The sequence below is a fragment of the Sinocyclocheilus rhinocerous genome, unplaced genomic scaffold, assembly GCF_001515625.1.
Source record: "Sinocyclocheilus rhinocerous isolate Xijiao unplaced genomic scaffold, SAMN03320098_v1.1 scaffold836, whole genome shotgun sequence".
In the NCBI taxonomy this organism is placed as follows: domain Eukaryota; kingdom Metazoa; phylum Chordata; class Actinopteri; order Cypriniformes; family Cyprinidae; genus Sinocyclocheilus; species Sinocyclocheilus rhinocerous.
The window spans coordinates 482,595-510,456 of record NW_015648109.1 but is presented as its reverse complement, the minus strand read 5'-3'; the positions used below and the strand labels follow the sequence as shown (position 1 = coordinate 510,456).

At 34.7% G+C, this 27,862-nt stretch overlaps 1 protein-coding gene across 1 annotated transcript in view; it reads left to right on the top strand.

Moving 5' to 3' along the window:
• The window catches only part of tsc2 (TSC complex subunit 2), a 47,784-nt gene that overhangs the window by 18,516 nt on the left and 1,406 nt on the right, over nt 1-27,862 (top strand). The window contains exons 25-39 of the mRNA XM_016514112.1: nt 996-1,204; nt 8,556-8,717; nt 10,165-10,320; nt 10,832-10,944; nt 11,990-12,247; nt 14,019-14,204; nt 17,552-17,738; nt 18,374-18,550; nt 22,645-22,723; nt 24,082-24,168; nt 24,249-24,435; nt 25,543-25,682; nt 25,786-25,864; nt 25,952-26,043; nt 27,690-27,788. Coding sequence (XP_016369598.1) covers nt 996-1,204; nt 8,556-8,717; nt 10,165-10,320; nt 10,832-10,944; nt 11,990-12,247; nt 14,019-14,204; nt 17,552-17,738; nt 18,374-18,550; nt 22,645-22,723; nt 24,082-24,168; nt 24,249-24,435; nt 25,543-25,682; nt 25,786-25,864; nt 25,952-26,043; nt 27,690-27,788 — 2,211 coding nt within the window. The remainder of the gene's footprint in view (nt 1-995; nt 1,205-8,555; nt 8,718-10,164; nt 10,321-10,831; nt 10,945-11,989; nt 12,248-14,018; nt 14,205-17,551; nt 17,739-18,373; nt 18,551-22,644; nt 22,724-24,081; nt 24,169-24,248; nt 24,436-25,542; nt 25,683-25,785; nt 25,865-25,951; nt 26,044-27,689; nt 27,789-27,862) is intronic.

The following is a 27,862-nucleotide window of genomic DNA, read 5'->3' as shown; positions in this document are numbered from 1 at the left end:
ACTCCGCCATTGTTGTGTATGTTTGTTCGCGCTTGCCTTTAAAATCGACACGTACTGCACATGTCTACATACCTAACACGTACTACGCACGCGCATGACGTCACCGTTTTCAAAGATTCCCGTTTTGGGTGTTTACACGGAAACGATAACGGTGCCGTTTTCAAAAACTTTCAAAAGTTTCAAAAATATGCGTTTTCAGTCCCCAAAACGCCGTTGTCGTGTAAACGAACAGGCGAAACCATAGACTGTATAAAAATAGGCAAAACGCATAAAAAGTTTCCCGTTTTTGGCTGAAAATGTTGTTGTGTAAACGGCCCCTTCACCAGAAAACCAATCTTAATCTGATGATCATGTAAACATGGTTCATATTTAGATTTTCATAATTTTTTTTTAATGATCTTTCTAGTTTTCCAGGCCTTACATTCTCTGTTCCAGTTTCTAGTTTCACCCCATCCGGTCATTCATTTGTGTTTTATTTGCTGTATTAAATCACACACATACACATGATCATATCACTCTTTTCCTATTGCTATTAATTTCCAGTATAATGATCATAGCAGTGTCTGAATGCTTTTTTTCTTCCCTGTACCAGTATGTTTGTGCTCTCTGATGAGTTTTTCATTTATTTTCTCCTCTTTCACTTCCTTTCGTAGAGTGCTGACAGTATATTGCTTACTTTATGCCTTGTTATGTGTCTTTTGATCTTTTTTATGCTGTTTCTCCTTCCAGTTTCCTGTTTCCTCCTTTATTTTTTGTTTTTAAGTGTCGTCCATGTTTTCTGGTTCTCAGTGTGCACTGCTGACCAAGTTACTTTGTTTTCCTTTCACTTCCTTATTTGACCCCTCCCCCCTGCTCTGATTGGGCCATGCATGGTGGGTGTGGTTTGGGGGGGGTGCTGACGCCTCGGATCCTTCACCTGTGATTGGTCGCTGGCCCCTTTCGTGACACTCCACAACCAATCGCACTCCCCCATCCACCCATGCTGACATGGTTAAAATGCCCCAAATTCCCCCCAACCCTCCCTGGTCACGACGTTATGCTGGCGCACACCTGACCTCGTTTGCCCTCGGGGCAGTTTGCGGACGACCAAAGTGGCGAAGCAAGGCCCCAGCACAAACTCTCCCGTTAAAGACCTGAAAGATCTGTCGGCCATGGACGCCTTCCGCTCCCGAAGCATCAGTGTGTCCGAGCATGCGGTGCGCAGGTAGAGCATTTTTGGTCACCTCAAAACTCAACAACCGATTGATATCCCTGCTTTTCCTTTTCTGTATGCAGGGTCGGTCGGTGGGTGGGGCTTGGGCATTCGGGGCGGGGCGTTGTCTTGGCGATGCAGGGTGGGCGTGGACATCTGGTTTGGGCTAATTCTGATTGGGCAGGAAAGGGTGCATGCTGGAGGAGGGTTTTGTCGTTTTCTTTCGTTTCATCGATGGTAATGTTGACTGCATGCGCTGAGCCTTGCGAGCATCTGTTTAAATTTCAACCTAACCCTGTTTTGTATTTGCTTTTACCATGCTTATTGTGCTGTTTGTGATGGTGGTTTTTTTCTGCGAACAAATGGCCATATTACGGAGTCCCTAAAGGGACATGGTGATGGGAAAAAAAAGAGACGGGAGGAAAAATATTTGAATGCTTTTGTGTTTGCCTGCAAAACTTCTGCGTTCCCCCAAGAAACTTTGCGTTCGTTTGCAAAACTTTTGTTTGCTCTCAAGAAACATTGTGTTATATTTCAATGGTTGTGCGTTCAATCGCAAAACGTTTGTTGCCCAAGAAACTTCGCAATCTTTCACAAAAATCTAGCATTCCCCATGAAAGTTTGCATTTGCTTTGCAAAACTTTTACATTCTCTTGTAACAACTGTTGCGTTATCTAAAAAAAAAATTGTGTGCTCATAAAATGTTTGCGATGAATAATGAGATGGGAGGAGAAACGGTTTCAGCGCTTTTGCAAGCAAACAAAGTTCCTTGTGGGAACACAATACTTTTGCGAGAGAAACATTGCATTCACATGCAAAACTTTCTCTCGCAAATGTTTGCGTTCCCCAGAGAAACTTTGCATTCTCTTGCAAAATGTTTACGTTCCTCTGATAAATTTAGCAAAAAACAAAAGCACGTGCATTGAAATATATCCCATCCCATATTTTCCATCTCCATGTCCCTTTAAGGGCTCTGTACCGCACACAGGAAGCATGCGCAATTGAAAGTAGGCGATTACACAATAGAGCGACTAGCTTCTCTGTCTTTGCTATTTGTTGTATGAGATGGACGGCAGTAATTCAGCTCCCAGTCACTAGGGGGCGACCTCCACGTGCTCAGCCTGCTGCCTCTCTGGGCCTGTTTTAATCTTCACTTATTCACACCATATTCACACACTCTTTACACATGATCCAGGTACAGTATCCATTCACGTTTTATCATACTGCGTTTTGAATCATGAACAAAAAGTTGCACAATAATACGCTGCAAACATACTGAAAATGTTTCACTGACACCCTCTTCAAATGCTGTTCCTCCATGGTTTGTTTTCTACCAAATAAAAACAATTGATTAACATTTTTTTCAGAGCTTAAATTAATTCAGTTTTCATATACTTACCTGATGTCATTTCAAACCCATAGGAATTCCTTTCTTGTATGAAACAATTGCACTTTTTCCACACAACAAACTTTCCCTCACAGCTTTGTTTTCATTTGCATATATATATAAAAATAGTGAGCTCATTAACATATTGCAGCACCGCACATAACCAGCAGAGGGCAGCGTTGCACCAGACAATTGACAGCTGCAGAGGGAGAGACATTTCGAGTAATATTTGCCCTCAGACGTACGTCTGTGTTTTATTAACCCAGTGCATCTAATTACCATAAACCTATTAATCAGTTCAGCGCCTCCAAGTTACAGGATGTTAATGAATCGAGCATCTGCTATTAGCAAGCACAGGGACTTCATATGGCATATTTGTTTTATTATCTAGTATCTCTGCAAACTACCTTGCCATTGGTTTACTAATTGCCTAAAGTATTTCTGTGCCAAGGGCTTTTGTTTGGGTCATTTCAAGGTTGCTCGCTATGATGTAATGGCATTCTCGGCGACACTGGCGAAAAAAAGCGAGCTAATAATGCCGAACTTGCCCTAAATCTCAAGTGATTTGACTCTTTCTGCGTTGAAAGTCAATATGAAGAAAATATACGGCTTTAGTTTTGCGTTTTTAATGAGATCAAGTGAAACTTTTTCATTTCCCCCTCTAAAAGAATCAAATACTAATTGCTATGGGGTGAAGATTTGTACTGCAGTCACTGTTCCACGCATTAATATTCAGCTCTGTCATCGCTTAATGCATCAGTAGAGTAAAATTACATCAACAAAGCACATCATTTATTCCGCAGACATCACCAATCATCCGACTGCAGCTAATAGAGATGATTGAGGGCTTGATGTGCATGTGAAGAGCCGGTGAACAGTGAAACGTTTTCTCTGTGTGACACAGCAGTGAAAAGATGTTTGTGTTGCAAATTGTTTAGAGGATATCATAATGTTCATAAAAGGGTTTGGTATTATGATCAGCTGTACTGGACGCCCAGGATTCAGAGACTTTATGTGCAGTTGGAAAAATGTAACACATTCTTGGTTTGATGTAAATATTTGAAATTTGAAATTGTATGCATTTTATGTGCAAACAGTTATGCAGAATTTTTGGACATTAAAGCATTGTAATTCATGTGTTTTAAGCTTGAGGCGTCCACTGCAGCTGAAGAGTTGCTCAACGATCACATGTAAAGACACAAACTGGGACTTTCCTGTCTGTGTGAGTTTGTTGTGTGTGTATGTGCATGTGCTGAATGGCCCTGTTGAGAGACGCTCGAGTGATTTGGTTTGGTGTGGTGGTTGAGGCTCAGGACGGCTAACCAGAAGGTTGTTGGATCGATTCCGGTGAGGAAAAAGTCAGTTGTGCCCTTGAGCGAAGCAGCTGAAGGAATGCATCAGATTGAGCTAATCTCTATCGACAGCATTTGTCAATTACTACAGAAAAGAACTCTGACCCTTTCATCAGGCTGTGTTTACAGTAACACACTTTCAGTGGAAGTGCACAGGGTTCATTCACTCTTGGCGTTTAAATGCAAAATTGTGCTGCCTGATTTTTTTTTTTTACAAAAGGAAAGTAAGTGATTCTGTCACACTAGTCTCATGTTAAAATGTCTGTGGTAAATGTAATGTCTATTACCTTAAAATTATTGCTTTCCCATATTTACTTAAATTGTATTGCATTACAGTAACCGTGAAAAAATGAAATGATTTAAATCCCCTTTTCCTTATAAAATTGGTTAAAATGCCTTAAAATGTGAACGTAATTTGCTGGAAATGACCTTTAAATATGTGCCATTTGATATGTATTTATATTAGAGAATATTAGAGTTTATTTATTTTAGAGAATTACTTTCATTTGAGCAAAAGCTTTTACAAAAACGTGAAATAATTAAAGGTGTTTATATTATTCGTAAAACTATAATTAATAATATAATTGAAATAAAAATATAAATGTAACATTTTTATAATTTAAATAATTTAATTAAAAATTAAATAAGGTAAATACAAAATAAATATGACTATACAATATTTTGAAAATATATTCAAAAATAATTTTTAAAAATAAATTTTATATTTACATATTTTGTGGTTTAAATAAATATTAGTTGTTTTTTCCCTTTTATTAAATAGGATAGTGGAGTGACAGGAAAGCACAGGCAGAGAAAGGCCAGGCTCAATTCTGTGTCCCTTTTGCACACCCAAGATAATGTGTTTTTGTATCAGTATGTCATTGCTTGTGAGATGTTATGAAGACAGAATATAGTTTTTATCGTGATAGATGTTGTGTTGGTTTATGAAGCATCGGATGACTTGGGTCACACTGACACTCTGGAATATGTTCCTGTTTTTTGTCTGCGTGTTTCTCATCTCTAACGCCCACATTTCGTCCACGTTCATCCCTCGTTCCCCGTTGAGATGAAATGAAAATGGCCTTTTGTTGATTACATGCTCATGCAGTTTGGCTTAGCATACCTCAGTTGTAGAAGCGCAGTGCCAGACGTGTAATTGTCATCATGATTCAGGGTGGTTGCTAATGTGTTGCTAGGTCTGATGAGGTTCTGGATGATTTTTAATGAGCTAAGGTAATCTAGATGGATTTTAATGCATTTGCTATGAGATTACTGCAGTGTTCTGGGTGGTTTTGAAGCATGTTTCTATAGAATGCTCTGAGTGGTTGCTATGCAATTACTGTAGGGTGTATTAGGTGGTTGCTAGAAACTGATGCACTTAAATTCTTCACTGAAACTAAAAATGTTGGACCAAAATTGTTAATATTTAAATGATCAGTTGTCAGTTCTATTAATTTTATATTATTATTTGTTTTTATTATCATTCATATTTATAAATTTGGTCACACTTTTTTTTTAAGGTCCAGTTCTCACTATTAACTACGACTTTTGCCTCAATAAACTCCTCTAATTTGCTGCTTATTAATAGTTAGTAAAGTAGTTGTTATGTTTAGGTATGGAGTAGGATTAGGGATGTAGAATATGGTCATGCAGAATATGTGCTTTATAAGTACTAATAAACGGCCAATATGTTAATAATAGGCATGCTATTAAGCAACTAGTTAATAGTGAGAATTGGTCCCTAAACTGAAGTGTTACCATTAATTTTATATATTATTTTGTGTCTGACTGAAAATCAGAAACAATAATTATCAGGGAGTCTCCAAGAAGATTATATATATATATATATATATATCTCAATATCTCATCAGGCTGAACAACTTTTGTGCTGACAATCAGCGCTCCGCCCAACAGGAAGTCGGCTATTTAGGGTTTTGTGAAAAGCGCATGCTGTTGAATTTGCGACACTCCTCCTAGGGTTTTCATCCGATCTCTGCCACCAAACTCGGTCAACATGACTTCAAGACATTGGGGAGGCAAAATATTTTTCCAGCATTTATTAATATTTGTTAATGTTAGTTAATAAAAATGTTCATGTTCATTTTAGTTCATGGTACCTTAACTAATGTTAACAGATACAACTTTAAATTTTAATTAATAATGTATTATTATAACTTAAACTTAATATTAACTAAGATTAATAAATGCTATATAAATATTGTTCATGTTTACTAATATAGTTAATGTTAACAAATGAAGCCTTATTGTAAAGTGTAACCAAAGTTTTATATATGGTCCCTTTGTTTGTGTGTGTGTTTCACACTCTTGATGTTAAAGTGTAACCTTTTCATTGCTGTGATCCTTAAACCCAGACTGCCAGAAGGTTACTGTAAATGCATGTGCCCGCTGTGCACTGTTTTCCTGATGCCACCGGGGTGGCGGAGCTGCCGGCCCGTCATTGCTGCTTGCAGCTATTTTTTTATATCGTTTTTATTTTGTATTTTATTTTAAATTTTTTAATTATTATTTTGAAATCGTCATGTGTTTTACGTTGTGTAGTGTTCAGTAAAACTGCTGAGTAGTCCCTCTTCATTGTCCATCTGGATTTCTCCTTATGCATCTCATCACACATAAGAGCAGTAAGGGAAATTTTTGATATCTTTAATCATCCAGCAGGTAAAAATGTTACTCATTGGCAACACTGTTTGGCACACACACGCGCGCGCTCAAGGACTGTGGCTTTTCTTGTGTGTGTCGTGATAATGAGTTGTTCACCTGTGCCTGTTTGTCAGGGTCAGCGAGTCGATGTAGCAGTCAGAAGCGCTTTAGCTCAGCAGCGGTGTGTGTTGACGCAGGTTGGCGTGTGTGTCATCTGAGTGTATGGAGATGATGTGGGCTTGCTTGATTTCCCCGGGATGCGGTTGCCATGGTTACAGAAGGGCAGGATGCTGATAGCTGTCTTAGATTAATGTCATCACCTGGATAATCACACGGCTCTCTGCAGGTGTGTGTGTGGATCGCAAGCTGACAGCTGAACTTTTCTAGGGGTGTGTGTTAAACAGCCATGGTCTCTCTCTCTCTCTCTCTCTCTCTCCTGCTCAAGGTTTGTCAGTATTACAGTCCCAGTTTTGTGTCACTAAAAGAGAAACAGAAAGAGCTTCAGTTAAAAACAGATAAAGGAATCCTTCACTCAAAAATGAAAATTCTGAAAATTCATTCGTATTCATGCATATTCCAACTAACGCTACACAATTGGTCACAACACAATGGAGAGAGAGAGTAAGCGTGAACGAGGTTTACAGTGAATAATTATTTAAATTTCTGTCTGTTTCAGTGTTATTTTAGTACAAATTATATATAATCATTGTTTTTAGTAATATTGTACCTTAGCTTTTATTTTTTCATTTTTCATTTTTCATTTAAATGTAATTTTAATTGTACTAATTTATAATTTTGTTATGTGCTATTGTTTTCATTTATTTATTTATTTATTTATAGGTTTAATGGATTTTTATTTCAGTTTTAGTTTTTATTCAGTTTTAGTTTTTTTTTATTTCCAGTTAGTAATTTCAGTGATTCAGTTATTTGCCAAGGCAACATTTCTAATTTTTTCCCACAGTTTTTATCTAATATGTGTATACCTTTATTTCAGTTAACAAAAATATATTAATAGTTTATTTTTAGTCAACAAAAATAATAAATAAATAATAAATAGATTAATTAATTAATTAGAATAGCATTAGAGTGTTATTTTAGTATTATTTATATACAAGTATGTATTAATTGTTTGAATTCGCTTTTTTATATTTACAGTTTTCATTGTAATTTTAGTTTTACATGTAAAAATTGTATTTGCCAAGTTTGTCAGTTTTAATAGTTTTTTATATTTCTGTTTTGCTTTCATTTATTTTCACATATCATTTCATTTATTGAACTTAATTTAATACTTATTTTACAACTTAATTTATTTTAGTTTTAATTTCAGTTTTATCAAATATTAATATTTTATTTTATTTCAGCTTTATTTTAGTTTTGGGTAACAAAACACTAGAGAGTGAGTAATTTTGGGGTGAACTATTCCTTTAAGCAAAGAAAACTCACATCATTAATTAATTAAGGAGTGTGATTCTGTGTTTTAACTGCATGTGTGTGTGTGTGTGTTTGTTTTTGGTGGGCCAATTCAGCTTCATTCAACATCTGAATCTGATTTATTACCCGCTGACACTCTGGCATCTAATCATCTTCACAAACACACTCACACACTCTCATCTCAAGCTTCACACTGTGTTCTAACCAGCCGTGACGAGTGAAAAATGTATACGCTGATCAATTGCAATCCTGACAAGCATGAAGACTGTGTAGCTCCGCCCACAGTATAATGTCAGAATCTGAATCAGATGAATCTGAATCAAATTAATCTGAATCTGAATCAGTCAGTGGTTCAAAATTCTGGTTAGGACGCCGTGTCAGAGACTAGCTGAGATGCTGTCACCACTGACTTAACTAGTACCAGTTTGAGCTGGTTGTGAATCTGACCTCCAAGCCAAGTGGAGCACTCTTTGACCTCTGTGACCTCTCCTGTGCCGGCTGTAACCCTGATGCCTGTGTGTGACCCCTGACCCAGGATGCAGACGTCCAGCACCACCTGCAGCCTGGGCTCGGCTGACGAGAACGCGGTGATGCAGGCGGATGACGCGCTGAAGACCGTCCACCTGGAGCTGACGGAGACCTGTCTGGACATGATGGCGCGATACGTCTTCTCCAACTTCTCTGCCCTGCCCAAGAGGTGATGCCTGTTCACCACAAACTAGACTTTACAATTCGTTTGAATTCACAGCCCTAATTTAATCAAATTAACAGTTCAATTAATCACAATTAATGCTTCAACATTCGCAGTTGAATATCAATATTTGATTAGAAAAGCCAGTAATTGAAGGTAAAATTCAAAATGTTACGCTATCATGTCAGATACAGAGTTGAATCAGGAGACATGATTAATTTAATAATCATATATTTGATTCATTTAATTAATGAAAAAATACACAATCATTACTCCTGATTTAACACTTACATATTATATATTAAAACAAAATGTAATAAAATAATATTAATTGCTCTAAATTAATGCATTAAATTGATAATTGTTCTACAATTGCTGAAGTAATTAGTATTAGTATTTTTAAAATAAAATGAAAAATAATAATAATAATAATAAAAAAAAGTTGCCTTAAAACTGAGTTAATTATTGATGTTTAAAAATTTCAATAAAATAATAAAAAGTCATAATAATAATTGCCTACTGAAACAATGAGTAACTGTGTTAACTTTTTGAAATGTTTTATTTTTATTAATGTACATTTTAAAATTAAATAAATAATAATAATAATAATAGCTGCCTTTAAACTGTAACAGTTAGTAATTGATGTTTAAAATTAAAATTTAATTTAATTATATTATTTAAAATAATAATAGTAATTGCCCTACTTAAAAACTGAAACAGTGAGTAATTGTGTAAATTTTTTTTGTCATGTTTATAAAAAAAAAGAAAATATGACTAACAGTACTAAAACAATACAAATATTTTTTTTCATTATGCAAGTCATTTTTTTTTCTTATTTATGCCAACCAAAACTCACTGACCAGTCTTTTAGGGTCTGTCAATGCACCAAAAGCTGTTTTACCATCTGACTTCAAAAGAATTGTAATTTCATTCATTTGTCAGTCACTTTGAAATGAAGTGTCTGCTAAATGAATAGATGCATTGAAGCTGCACACAGAGCTGCTGTTGTCTCTGCTTTTTCTCTTTCTTTCATTTTAGGTTGGTTTACACACTTGGGTAGAGCTGTAATTGTTTGACCTTCATGCTTTTGTTCGGTGTCTTTGTGCAAACCTTTAAATAGTACTTGGCTTTCATCTCTGCGATGTATGACGAATGCAGGCCATTGAACGCTGCATCGATTCACCTTTTGTACCAGAGTAAACTTCTTTGTCAGTCTGTCTTACAATAGTTGTTTCGCTCTCTGTGTGAATGGACACATCAACCCATATCCTTATTCGACCAGTTGTTTTGGGAAGTGTAGCATCTACTTTTAGCATACGAGCAGCAAACTCTTGTCAGAAATGGATGTGTAAGTGTTTTTTTTCACAATAGCATCTCCGGTGTCCTGTGGCTCTGTGTGACACTAAATAAAGATGATTAATGGGCTTTTATAAACTCTCGTTCTCTCTCTCAGGTCTCCCATTGCAGAGTTCCTGTTATCCGGTGGCCCCAGTATGACTTGGCTGGTTGGGAATAAGTTAGTCACCATAACGACCAGCGGCGGGTCACGAACCCAAGCCCTTCTGGGTCTGGACATGGCAGAGAGACCTGGAGGAGGAGGAATGACCAGGTTACAAACATAGACCACCTTGTTTGTTACCAGCCAATGAAGTTCAGGCTATTACTATTAGGGTTGCAAAGGGGTGGAAAACTTCCAAAAATCCCTGGAATATTCCAAAAAAATCCTGGAAAGTTTCCAAAATTTCTGGAATATTTCTGAAATTTACTGGAAATTTCCCACCTTTTTGCAACCCTAGTTACTATAGGCTATTACTTTAACGTGGTATTACCATAGTATTTTTTTAAAGGTATCTTGGTATGAAGTGCATTGGTACATTTCAAAGTACTGCCACCGTACTTTCTGAAAAGACCTTTTATTCACTTCTTGTTCTGTACTTTAGACTAACTCTAACCCTGAAATATGATTTTTTGGCATTGTTAGATGTGTTTTAAAGGGATAGTTCATGAATGTTTAGACACAAACAGGAAAAGGATCAGCCTCAACCATATGACTGTGTTTACTGGTCTCATCAGATTCATGGGAAAACATAAAAACAAATACAAACATGAATCTCCTGTAGGTCTGACCCGTCATTACACATCCGACAGACGAAAGAGGCTCCTGCTAAACTCGAGTCACAGTCCGGCCAGCAGATCGGCTCCAGCACTCGCACACGCGTCCGCTCCATATCAGGTGACAGTGTACACACACACACACTTTCCCTGAGCTTTTCTTGGTTTTTAAAGTTTTTGACCATTTTCCACTTTTGGCTACTGTAACCTTTAAGACTTCTATATGTAAATGACTTCTTTCTTTACTGTCTATCCTTCCGTATGAAAGCAGTTCCTCAGCCAAGCTGTTGAATACTTAATGTAGATATGTAAATATATGGCCAGTCGTACATGAAATTACAATCTTAAAGCGACAGTTCACTCAAAATGCCAATTCTGTCGTCATTTACTCACCCTCTGTTCATTCTAAAATTGTATGATTTTTATCTGTGGAACACAAATGAAGATATTTTGAAACTTCTTTAGCTATAAAAGTCAGTGGTGTTCAGAACTTTCAAGCTCCAAAAAGTCTGTAAATGAAATCAAAATCAAATCAAATATAAATATTAAAAAAAACTTTAAATGAAAAAAACGTACATTTTATAAATTCGAAATTAGAAACAACTGAAATAAATTTTAAATTGAAATACTAAAATTACTAAAAATAAATAAATTAAAGCTAAATAAAATATTAAAAACAAAACTAATAAAAAGAACAAAAGCACACAACAAAATTACTTAAACTCAAAATTTTTATGAAATATAAAAATAGGAGCTAATTCAAATTATGAATAAATAATAATCCGCTGGACGCCACTCTCTTGTGAACGTGTGTACGACAGTTAGCGGAAGCTAGAGATTAAGATTTATAAAGTTGTAAATATGGATATTTTTCTTACACCAACGCACCGCGTTGCTTCAGAAGGCCTTTATTAACCCCCCGGAGCTGTGTGGACTTCTTTTATAATGGATGGGTGCGATTTTTTTGCCACTTCAAATTTTGGGCTACCATCCACTCCCATTATAAAGCATGGATTAGCCTGGACGTTATTTAATATAGCTCCGATTGTATTCGTCTGAAAGAAGAATGTCATATACACCTAGGATGGCTTGAGGGTGAGTAAATCATGGGGTAATTTTAAGTTTTGGGTGAACTATCCCTTTAAGCGCTTTCATTCTCTCTCCAGGTGGTCACGCTCTGCGGGCCGGTCCGGCTCAGAGTCTCAGTCCGCTGGTGGCGTCTCCTGAGGGCGAGTACAGCGGCCCGCTGCCTCCGCCGGGCCCCCCGCTGGAGGTGCTGGGGTCTCAGAGGGGAGTGGAGGAGCACCCGGCACCCCCCTTCTTCTCCCAGTCCTCAGCGCCGCTCAAAGACAAGTCCAGCCTGGCCGAGTTTGTGCCCATGCTGACGCAGGGCTGGGCCGAGATCTTCATCCGCAGACCCTCAGGTACGACAGACGCGCTTAACATGCCCAAAATATCCGGGGGCGCGTTAACGGGTGCGTGCTTTACCTCGTAACATTGGCCTGGGCTGTAATTATCGCCAACTCGCTCTCAATTATGCCACATTTGTGCACGGCACTAAAATTAAATCATCATAACTTCATTCCAAGGGCGTTTGAGACGCACATGAGCGCACATGCGGCCCGCAGGGGAGGCCATGCCATTTTGAAAGTTTCATAATAGTTTGACTCACACCTGCCGTGCCCACGGGCTCGATTTTCTTCAGCTTTTCTTCTCCATCTGCCTCTAGATGAAGAATAGCTCGGGAGCATTTCTCAGATTTTTTTTTTCTTTTTTCTTAATTACGACGTGTCCTTGAGTGCTTCACTTCTTGTAGAATAACACATGACGAGATGTTTTTCAATGTGATTCCTGAGGATTTCAGAGGATTGCCATTTTGGTTTTGTTCCTTTCTGTGTTTGTCTGTCACGTTTTGTGTCTTTCTTTCATGAGTCAGTTTTAAAGGGCTCTTGCTTCACACCGAACAGCTTTTATGCATTTTATTTTTATGATCTCTCTTTTGCTCTCTCTCTCTCAGAGTTCAGTTCAGTTTAGTTCAGTTTATATTATAAGAAAAAAAATAAGTAAAATAAAAATTAAATAAAATCTGAAAAGGGCCACTCTTGTTATGTGTAAAATGACCAGAGCTTGAAAACAACACTGAAAAATAAAGTTAGACGGGTTGCAATGTGTGATGTCACTTCCTACCCAGAAAGGAAACTTTTGGCTGTTCGGAAACAAATGAAATACTAGTTTAAATATGTGCATTTTTCCAAAAGTCAAAAAAGTTTTTTTTTTTTTTTGTAAAATAGTGCAAATAAACATATAAATAATATATAAACATAAACATATAAATAATATAAAAATTAAATTAAATTAACTCAAATATTAAGTGGTTTGAAATAAAAATAAGGGCAAATATTTATTTATTTATATTTTTGGAACTGTACATGTATATAAAATGTAGTATAATTTTAGTTGTATTAAAAATACATAAAATAAAAATTTCCAGTATGCTAGTATTTCATTCCTTTCCAAAGAGCCAAAATATACTTTCTAGATAAAAAATAGTGCAACTAAACAAGTAATATTAAATCAGTTAATCAGTTAAAAATAAGGTAAAATAAAATCACATAAAGAATGTATTTATTTGTTTTTAAAATGTCTCTCTGTATAAGCTAAGATCCAAAATGTCTCTGGTGCCTCGAGTCATTAACTAGGCAAACTGGTTTCATTAGCGTGTCTGTGTGAGCAGACGCTGATGCAGATGTTGGTTAAACGGAGACATGGGCATATAGCTGTAGGTGTGAACAGACAGCTGGAGGTCTTAATATGACGACATCCTCCCCCGTTACGTGTGTGTTTGTGTGTGTGCACAATATTTTCCATGAATCAGTATTTTGCATTATCTCATAAAAATAAATGTATTTGTGTTGTCCTAATGACTGTAATAACATTTATTTATTTATTTATTTTCTTAACAGCTGTAATATGTCACCATGTGATGTTCTGAAGATACAACTAAAGAAATAGTTTCTTAAAGTACATATTATATAATACATATTTCTATAATAGACTATTTGTGTTTCTTTAATTTGATTAGTTTGAGTCAACTGTCGTGATTTAAAGAATGCATTCTGCAGTTCTTATGGTGCAGTTCTTGTGATTAGTTTGGCTCTGTAAATCCGGTTCTTCTGTCCTTGCGTCTGCTCTCAGGTAACACCAGCTGGCTGATGTGTCTGGAGAACCCGCCGAGCCCCTTCTTGTCTGAGCTGGGGAACGTCCCGCTGCAGGAGCTGTCCAGTGTGCTGATGGCCATGGACGGGGTGAAGGAGCCCCAGAGCGAGGCCGCTGTGCCCCAGCCGCAGGGGAGGCCCTGCCCCATCCAGCGCTCCAACACCGGTGAGCTCAGGTCTCTCAAAACAATGGCTGTTTAGCATATATTTATGGAGCTGAAATATTTAAGAAAGCAGAAGTTTGATGAGCTGAGTCTGAGAACAGCATACTAGCATACTACTGTGCTATACTACTTACCACTGTTTATGCATTTCTGTAGCATGTGTACTGTGTCAGAATATTGCCTGCAAATATAGTACTTTTGTTTTTGTATACACAGAATATCCCAATTTTTTTTTTTTTTTAATAATTTTATTTTAATTTTAGTTAAAGTTTTACATTTTTAAATAAACACATTTTGTTGTTTTGTCATTTTTATTAGTTAATTGGTTGAAATAAATGAAAATGAGAATTTAAAAAAAAATGCTTTTAATTTATTTAATTATAATAACCCTGAATATCATTATCCATTATCTTATTTTATATTTTATATAACCATAATATAATTCTATATTTTTTATTTTATTTTATTCTTGACAAATTATCTTCTAAAAGTTGAGAAAAGCATATTAATAATGCCAAAATAATCATAAATATTAACAAAATCATATCTGATGGTCATTGGCTAAATAAAGCAGCTAAAGTGGTGTGTTCAGTAGTATGCAAGCATGCTATTCCAAATTAAGAGATAAAAAGGCTAAATTAAGAATAGCATACTGTGCTTACTATTATGTCAGAAAAAGTAAAACTAGTATGCTAATTCGAATTCAGCCTTATTGTGTACTGCCTAGATACTGTATGTTGCCTAGTATTTTTTATAAACAGTATGTATAACCACATATATAATTTTTATTTATTTTTTTATTTTTTTATATATATATATATTTTTTTTGAAAACAGTGGGAAGTGTACAGTATCTAGTGTGCAGCATGCAGTAAGCAGTATGGTAGTATTTCATTTCAAAGAGCCAAACCTTTACTTTCTTTGGAGAAAATGACATCACGCATTGGGACCTTTCTTATATCTATCCGTCTATCCGTCTGTCTATCTATCTATCTGTCTGTCTGTCTGTCTGTCCGTCCATCCGTCCATCTGTCCGTCCATCCGTCCATCTATCCATCTAGCCATCTATCTATCTGTGCTATTGTCCGTCCGTCCGTCTATCTATCTATCTATCTATCTATCTATCCAGCTGTCTGTCCATCTATCCATGTATCTATTCTTTATTTATTTATTTATTTATTTATTTCTAATTTTCAAGTGTTTGCTTTCTTATATAAACCATCCTGCTACATTCAAACATATTTATTTGTTTATGAATCCATTTTTCAGACTCTTGCTATTTTATATGAACATGCCTGCTCATTTCAACTTAATTTAGCTGCATCTCAAGTGTTTCAGTGATTTATTCGTTTCACCTCCCTCCAAATAACATGCAGTGGATAAATGACACACACTTAAAAAGAAAAACCATTTGTCATCCACAGCTCAGTATTTTTAATTGCAGACCTTCTCTCATGCCGTTTACAGTGGGCCGCTCAACATATCTGTCCCTCTTTCAGCCGGAATCTCTTTGAGTCTTTGTGTGTGTTTCCTCTGGGTTGATGGCTTGGCCTGTGTTGGTTTTTGTCTGGGTTTGTCACTGCAGTAGGTGCTCTGGGCTCTCTCTGCTCCGCCGAAACGCCCGGCAGGTTACACAGGAGTATATCGTGGGCAGGTAGATATGTCTGACGCGTGTGTATGTGGCCTCGAGCGCTCTAGAGTGTTTCTGTAGCTTCCTCTCTTCATTAACACTCAACAATCCAGAACAAACCAACTAATGAGCGCTGAACTCAACCAGTCTCCACACAGCCTGAGAACCAGCCAATGGGATTGATTCCTGATGCAGGACGCTCCTCCTCTTTTACCTGGAGCTCTTTTCACTTCCTTTGCTCTTTTTCTTGCGTCCATGAATTTGACATGAAAGGCATCTTTCTCCTGTAATGTATTCCCTTTATATTATGTGTGATTTCAGTTTGACCCACATAAAAGTATTCCTGTTAGAGCTGGACGATGTGGATAAAAAAGGTTTCGAAATGTTTCAGTCATTCTTTATAAATCAAGAATATAGTTGTAGGTAGTTGAGATAACTTGTCTGTTAACCTGTTATTATTCAATATCAATATTTTAGGTTAAAAATGTACAAGAAAAAGTGTGTTTTTCCAGGTGTATATTTTGTCAAATCCACTTCTAGCTTTTTTGTTGTGGTGTGATAAATGAATTTATAAAGTAGAAACATTTTCATGTACTTTTGCAATCATAATAATAATACTTAGTGTTATTAATATTATTATTAATATTATATCAGTTAATACATTTATTTTACAATATAACAATGTATAATAATAATAAACAGCAATATTTGCAATATCAGTCAATAAAAATATGAATTGTATGAATTGCATGATATGGCAGTTAATTAATTGAATTAATCTCAGTGCATCGATATTGAAAGAATTTTGAAGGCTAATAACAAAGCATATTTTCTTAATTAAAAACATAATTTTAAGTATTTTAAATAATTACAGAACAAATATCTAAATAATATTTAGATATTAAAATGTATATTAAATATTCTTAAATAGCTATAGCTATATCCTTCAGTCGTTCTTTCTATTACTAGTCAGATGTAGCTAATATTTTAAATATTAATTCAATTTTATTCAATTATTATTATTATTAATTAATTTAATATTTTTATGTATTTGCATCAATATAACAATTTATATTAATAAACAGCAATATTTACCTTCATATTAGGGCTGTCAGTTTATTAAAAAAATCAACTGAATTATAGTTCTACATTTGATAATAATCATAATTATAATGATATGATATTTGAAGAATTTTGAAGGATAATACGGCAGATAATTAAAAAGACAATTTTAAGGACGTTCAGAACAAATATGTAAATATTTGAATGTATATTAAATATTCTCAAAGGGCTGGAAAATGTTTTTAGATGTCATCGTTATTTTGGCACATTTTTCAGAAAGAGACTGTAACTGTGTATTTGTGTTTCAGTTTCTTTTGTCAACTCGTAGGACTCTGCACTAGCACACAGACCTCAGATCTAACACACATGGACGTCAACTCCCATTTCCATTTCATCGGGTCTCTAAAAGCAGCATGTTTTGTAAAGCCTTTCAGTGTCAAATCCTGCTTCATGTGTCTGACTCCATCAGCTTGTGTGTGTTTGTGATCGGAGTGTGTTTGATCCTCAGATGCCTCTGCATGTATTAGAGTGACTGTAGGAGCGTTTCTAGACTAATCACAGATACGGTAGATGCAGCTCAAGGCTCCTCTGCTCGTGGATCTAATACAGTGTGTTGTGACGGCATCTCGTTTATGGTTCTCATGCTGTCGTCCAACAGATTCGGTTGTGTTGGAGGAAGGTGGACGGAGCAAAGCGACTGTATCAGCAGCTGAGTCCAAAGAGCTGGAGGAGACTGAATCCATCTTCATGAGCGCCGCTACAACACCAGCCGGCTTACTGAGCAGAGTGAGGGAACCTACACCAAACACTATCAACACACTCAACTATAACCAGTGTTGGGGGAAGTTACTTTTAAAAGTGATGCATTACAATATTGCGTTACTCCATGACAAATGAACTAATTACATAACTTTTTATGGAAAGTAATGCATTACATTACTTCTGCATTATTTTTGTCGCCTGGGCTGGGCATGCATATTTATTTTTAATAACAAAAAAACCCAAAAGTTATATTTTTGGCAACTGTAGAGGCCCTTTCACACCAAAAGTGAAATTAATAAACCTCGGGCTGAAGGAAGTGCCTCTGTTTCTGCACCTCACTCCCGATTTCTCTCAACACAGGGACAGAAGACGTGTCAAGTGAATAAATGGGAAAACAAAGCATTACTTATTTGAAAAAGTAACTCAGATATTTTCTTGTAAATTGTAAATGTAATGTGTTTCTTTACTAATTACTTGAAAAAAGTAATCTGGTTACATAACTCTCGTTACCCCCAGTATTGATAATAATGTAATCATTTTAACATATGTAATTTAATAATAACGATGTTGATGATGATGATAATATATATTAAGTATGCCATTGTATAGGCATTAAACATTATATAGAGTACAGTATTTAAAAAAACATTAAAATATTAATAATGGAATAATGTATTATTATCATGTATAATTTATTATGTAATTTTATATATATGAGGCTGGAGTTTCCCACGGCCCAGCCGGGACCCCTGTCTCCCACCGGACACAGACCCCGCGGACACACCATCTCAGTGTCTGCGCCCTCGTCCCGCAGGGAGAGGAAGATGGACCGAGACTCGTACCACAACCGAGGAGGACCATCCAACGCAGAGAAGAGCTCAGGACTCAGTCCCAGGTAACATGAAGTCCAAACTCGTGTTCTGCCTTCCTTTATACACACTACAAAGTCTGTTTTTCATGCAGTTACACTGAACGCAAACGTTTCAAGCTTCGAAAAGGATGCAAAAGCATGTTAAATGTGTTATAAAAGTTAGGAATACACGATATATCAATTCCATATCATTTAATACAGTACTGTTCAATAGTTAAGTAAGATTTTTTTTTAAATAAATTAATTTTATTCAGCAAGGATGCATTAAATTGATCAAAAGTGATTGTAAAGGCATTTACAAAATATTTACATTTCAAATAAATGCTGTTCTTTTAAACATTCCTTGATCAAAGAATCCTGAAAAAATCTTATCAGGGTTTCCACAAAAATATGAAGCAGCACAACTGTTTTCAACATTTGATAATAATCATAAATGTCTCTTGAGTAGCAAGTCAGCATATTAGAATGATTTCTGAAGATCATGTGACATTGAAGACTGGAGTAATGATGCTAAAAAAAATTCAGCTTTGATCACAGAAATAAATTACATTTTAAAATATATTCACATGGAAAACAGTTCTTTTAAATTGTAATAATATTTCACAATATTGGTGTTTTTACTGTATTTTAAATCAAATAAATGCAGCCTTAGTGAGCAGAAGAGACTACTTTAAAAAACATTTGAAAAATCTCACCATCTCCAAACTTTTGAACAGTAGTGCGTGTACAATTTTTAACGATCAGTATCAGTCATTATAGGTTATTTAATTTTTAAATTTCCTTTTTTAATACATTTAGATGACCTTTGCGATCATCTAGTGCTCACTTAAATTTTAAAACCCTTATAATTTAATCTCACTGTTGAATGTAATCTTTGAATGTAAGCTAATTTTCCGTTATAATGTGGTGCCTAAACACATTGTAACATTACAAACAAGTGTTTTATTTATTATACAAACTTGTATTAATAGTTTAATTTATTGTATCTTTATTTAATTTGAATACATTTGAAGATGTAATGTTTTTATAAGTTATCGTCTAGAAGTAGTGTTTATGCCAGAAATGTCAAAACCACATGTTCCTAACCAGCATTCATTATTTATTACTCACACTGTGTAAAATCCCTAGAAACGCAGTTTAGCACTGATGATGAAGTGTTTAGCGGTTGCCATTGCATCAAGGTCTTTTGGAAAAGTGTCTTTTGATTGCATCTTACTTTTAGCAGATGTTTTTCATTAAGATGACGTGCACTACACGTACTTACACTAAATGATGGGACAGTTTGTATAAAATAATGTGGGGGAAAAGCCTCCTGTGCAACGGTGTGTCAGTTCTTATTAAAACTACAGCTATGAACAATCCATTAAGGCTGGGCGATATGGCCAAAAATATTATTACAATCTTTTTTTTTTCCATATCATACAATATCGTTATTTATCACGATATTCATTTACCAATAATGGGGAAGGAAATGCTTTCCACATATTTGCTAAACCTTTAGAATGTATGTTAAGATAATTTGTTCACAATTAAACCTTTTAATTTAGGGCACCATGAAATCGGTTTCATTTTCCCCTAAATTCTGTTTTCCATTTGAGTTTTTCCTGGATTCTGTGTTTTATGATTCAGTACAAATTTATCATAAAAAAGGTGTCTAATTAAATTAATTAATACAACTTTAACAATTTAATCAGTCTTTCAAAATTTTATGAAATGAAAACGTAATTTACAAATAACAAATTTGTCAAATAAGATGCTGCACAACAGCAATGTATAACTGTATAAATTATTGAAAAAATACCTTAAAATATTATTATTATTATTATTACTATTATTACTTGAGAATTACATTTTAGTAAACAATAGTAATATATTTCTGTCATAATTTCTTCAAGTTAAACCAGACTTTTATTTTGGCAGTTTGTCGTGAAGGTCTTTGTTTTACTTTCAGTTTCAGTAGTTTTTCTCAAATGAAACGGTGAAAAGCTGGTGAAGTGACTCTCGGAGCAGCTCTGGAGATTAAGTTCATGTGATATTGCATATTGAGATATGATAACGTTTTATCGCCCAGCCCTACAATCTGTTATGGCGAATGCCGGCTCAGTTGTGTAATGGATGGCAGAAAGTGTGGCTGTGATCATGTTCAGCAAACGTTAACGCACCTGTAATGTCTGTGAACAGCATCCATTTGAAGTGCTCCATTTTATAGGAGAGGCAAAGCATTATATGGAGAGTAATGATATGACTGAAACGCCTTATTTTTTTCATTACTGTCATCATCTGTCGCCCCGTTGACATTAAATCATCCTGCCTCCTTCACTCGCTCGGCTCATTTTGTGAAGTGAGGCTCTTTCTGAGTTCAGCGCTTTCAAATTGTTGCCTTGAATTGGAATTACTTGTAAATTACTCCCATCCGTCTTTGTGAGGTTCAGTGCTGCTGGAGTTGCTCGGTCGATAGACTCGCTATTTATAGACCGCAGCCCGGGAAAGCCTAGCGAGTTTCCCGTAAGAGCGCTTTCCTCCGTCACGGAGCCGTACGTGTCTCGTTTAATGGGGTTCAGTCAGGCACTAAGAGCACTGGCACTGTTGTCTTTCATTCCTTGAAACAGTTTGCAGAGCCTTTCACTCTGTTGTGTGCAGATTGTTGTTCGATTTAAAGCATGTCTGTTTGGATAAAGCCACAATTACTTCCTAATAAGGACTGAAGGGCCCCGTCACTCAAAATACACTTGCTGTATGAATAGAGGCGTAAAAGGAGTAGTTTGGTGGAACAAGCTGTTATGAATGTCCTGGCTTCTCTTTTCTATGCAATAAAGGTGGATATGGATGGGAGCTGTCAAAAAGCGCAGTAAAACTGTCATAAAAATGTTTCATGAGACTCGTGCACTTGTGAAAATATAGCATACAACAGTTAACAGAAATGGAACAATTATTCATTGTGTTCCCCTTTTGCTGTAGCTATGTTTAATGCACGCACGCGTGCACACACACACACACACACACACACACATATATATATATATATATATATGCACGTTGTGACATTGTTTTAGCACAAATAAAATGGAAAACCAAAAATGTAATTGTCTACCGTAATAGACAAATAAATAAATAAATACATAAAAAAATGCAAATAAAAAAAACAATATTGTATAATGCTTGCATGCGTTGCATGAGAACAAGTGGTTTAATTTTTTATGATTTTACTAGCTGTTTATTTTATCAGCTGTTTTTATGTATATGTAAATATAATTTGAATTTGAATTTGTATTTTATAAATAAATATATATATATATATATATAGTGCTACACTATATAATTATATTTTCTGTTAAATTATATAAAATATTTTGTGTAAACATTTTCTATGTAAATTAATTCTCTCTCTGAAATTAATATATAGAAAAATCTATGAAATTAATATATAGAAAAATTATATAATAATAATGATAGATTTGTATTTTTTTAAACAGCTGAGTAATAATTAGTTCTGCAATCAAAAAAGTTGATTTGTTTGCATAAAAAGACAAAAGTAATAAGACAGAAGTAGCAGAAAATATATATGACTAACAATATATGTAACTTTTTGTATTATATATATATATATGTGTGTGTGTGTGTGTTATATATTATCTTATATATGTAACCCAAATAGAAAACTATGTTATGTTCTGTCGATACAGATTCCATGTGCGGCCGATTATAAATATTAAATCTAAATCTATCAGTCATCAGTATTGTGATGGTTATCTTATCGTAACCATCCTAACCGTGTGTGCTCATGTTGTTAGCTGTGCTGTGCAGCACGTTTTTCATTTGAGTTTGTCAAGGCAAGATTTATTTTAAGTCTAGAGTTATATCCTCATTTGCTAAGTTGTGCTGGGGCCAGGTTTAATGGGTCTCCTGAGGTCTGTAGAGCGTGTCAGGACACTTATCCTCTCCAAACTTCTTCACCTTTAACTTTGATATTTTCCGTGTGATGAGGTAAGTTGCGTGTAGGCAGATGAAAGCTGTGCGGGACTGAAAAGGCATTAAATGTAGTGCGCACTTGTGTTGAAGTGGAGGTTCAGTAGATCAGAGCTCAGTCTGACCTTTGCTCCTCTTCTTTCTGTCGGCAGCTTCGTCTTCCTGCAGCTCTATCACTCTCCGTTCTTTGGCAGTGAAGCCAACAAACCCCTCCTGCTGCCCAAATCTCAGGTAAGGAGACAGCACCTCTCTTATGGCTGTTGAAATTGGGCGAATCTCACGAACACATTATTTCATACCAAATCAAAAAAGGGAAATATATTTTTTTAAATAATAAAAATCATTATAAAGGTCTATATATGGTATATCCATGATTATAGTATTTGTTATAATTAATTTATGCAGATTTTTGTTTAAACACCTGGATAAGAACAGGGTTATTATCAATATAATAATAGTAAAATAATAGTAATACACAATAATAATAAAATAATAGTAATATACCTACACATAGACAAATATATACAAACAATACGTATACTTATGTAATACCTATTACTTTTTAAATCTAATTATTATTTAATATTCTGTCTCACTGCTACTATTAACAGTATTAATATTTATTATTAATAATATTTTTATATAATTGTTTTTAATAATAATATGCAATGTTATATATAATGGTTTTGGTATATATATATATATATGTTCAGTACAGTTTAAAGTATCCATTATAATAGTATTTGTTAGAATTAATTTATGCAGATTTTTATTTTAAAATCTGCATAGAATCAGGGTTCTTATCTTTAACTAAAACTAAAAACTAAAAGATTTTCATTACTCAAAATGAAACAAACGTTAACCGAAATTAAATAAAATATAAAAAATGGCAGATTTTTATTTTAAAATCTGCATAGAATCAGGGTTCTTATCTTTAACTAAAACTAAAAGATTTTCATTACTCAAAATGAAACAAACGTTAACCGAAATTAAATAAAATATAAAAAATTTATTTTATTTTTAATAATTTTTATTGCTGCTAGCCAACATTTCCCATTTTTGTTTAGTTTAAGTTGAAGTATTCAAATAACTAAAACTGAAAACTAAAAACAAACAAAAAAACCTTATAAAAATGACAAAAACACAACAAAAAATTTTTAAAACTTTAATTTAATTTAAATTAAATTTAAACCAACACCAAAACAGAAAATGTGAAAATAAAATGTATTAAAAATACTAACAAAAATATATAATAGTATATCAATGGTACTAAAATATCACTGGATAGGATAGGACTGGATTACAGTCATGAGAATGACTTTGCATTACAGTAATGAGAACTTAATGGGAAAATAATGATTATTATTTGTTTTTATTTCTATTTTCTAAAAAATAAAATCTATAAAAATAAATATTAGGCTTCATTATATAATTTTGGTTTAGATTTTTATTATGATTTTTATTTAGATTTTTATTACATTTCTGGGTCATATTTTTATGACCCAGAAATGTCTTGGAGATTCACTCAATCACTTTCATAGTCCTCTTGATTGACTTCATATTAATGTAGTGTGGTCTCGCGTTCACAGCTGATCGATCGTGCCGTTAAAGTCTTGGATCAGATGCCTCCGTATGACACTCATAAGATCGGCGTGGTGTTTGTTGGAGCCGGTCAGGTAGAGTCATGCTTCTCTTTCCATGCTGCTGTTTCAGATGTTGTAGGAAGTCTGTATGATTGACGGTTGTTTATTATCAGGCTACTAACGAGGTGTCGATCCTGTCCAATGAGTACGGCTCCAACCGCTACGCTCAGTTCCTCACGGGCCTGGGAAAGCTCATCCACCTGAAGGACTGCGACCCAGACCAGATCTTCCTGGGTGGACTGGATCAGTACGGAGACGACGGAGAGTTCACCTACTGCTGGCACGATGATATCATGCAAGGTCAGGGTTTATTAGTAGCAGTAGACGTATTGAGTATTGAGATATAGTAAAAAAGAATTATTGTTACTCATCACAATAACAATTGATATTATTTTTGTAAATAATATTTAGATTGTATATATGATATTATTATATATAAAAAAAAAATCTTAATAATAATAATAGTAGTTATAATAATGTTTTATTTTTTTTAATGTAATTTTGTTTTATTAAATTTTGTCAAAGAATCCGAAAGAAAAATACAAGTACAGAGCAATTATCTTCCCACCCCAACATATACAAAAAAGTAAAATAATATAAAATAAAATATAAAATAAAATAAATCTAAAAATAAAACAAATAAATCAATAATTATATATAAAAACAGATAAATGATAACTATACATACACATAGAACAAATACATATATAATACAAATTATTATTTAATATTATTTCTCGCTATTAACAATAATAGTTATCATTGTTATTTTTATTATTATTATTATTATTAATATTAAGTACTAGCAAACCTTTCAAAAGATCTTAAGTACAGTGAATATACTATGTTTAGTCAGTGTTTCTTGAGTCAGACTTTGTGTAACATTAATAAAAATATAGAATAATAATAGAATATTTATATATTTTTAGAATATTTAGATTTTTTTTACTACTGCTACTACTGTTATTTTTATCATTAAGTTTTATTTTCACAATAATAGTAGTAATAATAATAACAATAACACTATTATTATTATTAATATCATAAGTAGCGCTAGTAGTAATATTAATTCTAATTATTATTTATTGCTAATACTACAACTACTAATAGCTGTTGTTGTTTTTATTATTATTATTTACTACTAATAACGATTTTTTTTTTTTTTTAATTAAGAAGTTCCTAGAAAAACCCTGCCACTTAGAAAAGTAAAAGCGATCCTGTGAGGATCTCAAGTATGGGAAATATCATTTATTTAGCCACTTCAGTCAGCGTTGGCTTTAAGTGTTTGAGCAATGTGATCCATTATTATGTGATGCTCATTACTGCGTCTGAAGACTCTTAAGTGTTCATAAAGAGCGTTCGGAGGACGCAGCATCTGACTAATGCAGTCGTTTTGCTCCTCGGCAGCGATTTTCCATATAGCCACTCTGATGCCGAACCGTGAGAGCGACAAGGGCTGCTGCAATAAGAAACGCCACATTGGGAACGACTTTGTGGTGGTGGTTTACAATAACTCCGGAGAGGAGTACAAACTCGGCACCATCAAGGTGTGTGAGAGAGTCTGTTTCCATTTCATTGCTGCTTTTGGCACATTCTTTCCGAACTGTTTTTAAAATTAAATTTTTTTTATGTTTATGTTTATGCATTTAGGGTCAGTTCAACTTCGTGGAGGTGCTTATAAAACCTCTCGACTACGAGAGCAACCTGGTCACACTGCAGTGCCGGAAAGGTGAAAAGAGCCGCTTTCATTCAGATTTGTGTGTTGTATTGAAGGAGTGTTTGCTGGGTAATGCTGTAACTCCTCGTTCTCTCTCAGATCTGGAGGGTTTGGTCGACACCAGTGTGGCAAAGATCGTTTCTGACCGCAATCTACCGCTGCTCGTGAGACAGATGGCTCTGCACGCCAATGTGAGACTCAGCAGCTTCATTTGTCTCAGTGCTTTTTGTCTTTTGTCTCTTTTTTTTCATATGGAAGCTTATTTTCACCACAGAATAAAAAAAAGTTTCCCAGAATCACAAGTTCATATGAGTTGACATCTTGCGATTCAGATTTTTTTTCATTGAATTCTGAGTTTACATCTCAGAATTATGCCTTTTGTTTTTATTCTGAGTTTACATCTCGCAATTCTGTCTTTTTTTTTATTCTGAGTTTACATCTCGCAATTCTGTCTTTTTTTTTGGAATTCTGAGTTTACATATCACAGTTCTGTCTTTTTTTACGGAATTCTGAGTTTACATCTCGCAATTCTTTCTTTTTTACGGAATTCTGAGTTTACATCTCGCAATTCTGTCTTTTTTTCTCAGAATACTGAGTTTGCATCACATGATTGTCTCTTTTTCTTAAAAATCTGTTTACATATCACAAGTCTTACTTTTTTTTAATCTGAATTCTGAGATTACATCTCACAATTGTGCTTTTGTTTCCGCAACAAAATAAACATTTTAAAGAAATTGTGATAGAAATTGAGAGAAAAAGTTGCAGTTACCTTTTTAATTTTTATTTCAAGGTAAAAACAAGCTTCCATAGTTTGTTCTGTTTGATCTCTGCACTTTTGTGTTTTTTGTTTTTCCTTTGCAAAAAAAAAACTTTCTGTCTGACAACATAGTATGCGATTCATTCACTTCGCATTGAGAAAATGATTTAAAATGCTTGAACAAGAACTCCTCTCATTTTTAAATTTTTTAATACTTAAGTACAATTTAAAGTTGTTCTTTTTTACTTTCACTCAAATATGTTTTTGGCTAGATACTTGGACTTTTAATTGACCAAATAGTATAATTTTTTTAGTATTTTTAACATCCCTGATTTTGGGTAGTTGGAGTGTCTTTTAATGTATTTTATGTAAAGGTATTTTTTGGCTGTTTTCCTGCAAATCATATGTCATAATCTATTATCATTTATGTGGAAATGATGCAAAACGAGTGCGATATTTTCCTTAACAAAAAGCACAAATAAAGTGCTGTAAAACAGAAAAGCGTTTGTGGCATACAGATCTCAGCGCCCGTTGTTCTCACCACGCAGTCTGTTTAGCATAAATCTTTTTTTTTTTCAGGAGTAGTTCTCTTCCCACCTACTGTGATAAGTGGAGACTATGTAATAAGGCTGTTTGGTGTGAGTCACACACCCACGCTTTCCTCTGAGACCCTCCAAATCACTGCAGGCTTCAATTAGCAATACATGCCACAAAATGGCCGGCAGGTCAGGGGAGGATAAACGCACAACTCAGGTTTCACCCGGGACACTGACTATTTTGGGGTGGATTATATTAACTTCTTGTTTCCATGGATACCAGGGAGCTTTAGGAGACAGAAAGTACTTTAGTTTGGGAATTTATTTTCAATCTTGGCACCATGTTGCTATCCCAGATCAAAGTGTATTCCAGTGTACGGCACTCAGCTTTCACAGACCAATCAACAACCGACAGATAAATAATCTTGCTTGAAAATATATCACAATCCGGAAGGTGGTCACATATCTCAGTGATATTAGAGAATGAACAATTGCATTTGAACCTTTTAAACGAGTGTTTTATCTGCTCTCTTGTCTTGTAAAGATGGCATCGCTGGTACATCAGTGTAGAGCAAACCCATCAGACGCCTACGCTTCAAAATGGCTGGCAAGATTGAGACACATCAAGAGGATCAGGACACGGGTACGAGAGCTCATATATCTATCTATCTATGTAACTTTTGAATGTGAATATATATATATATATATATACACACA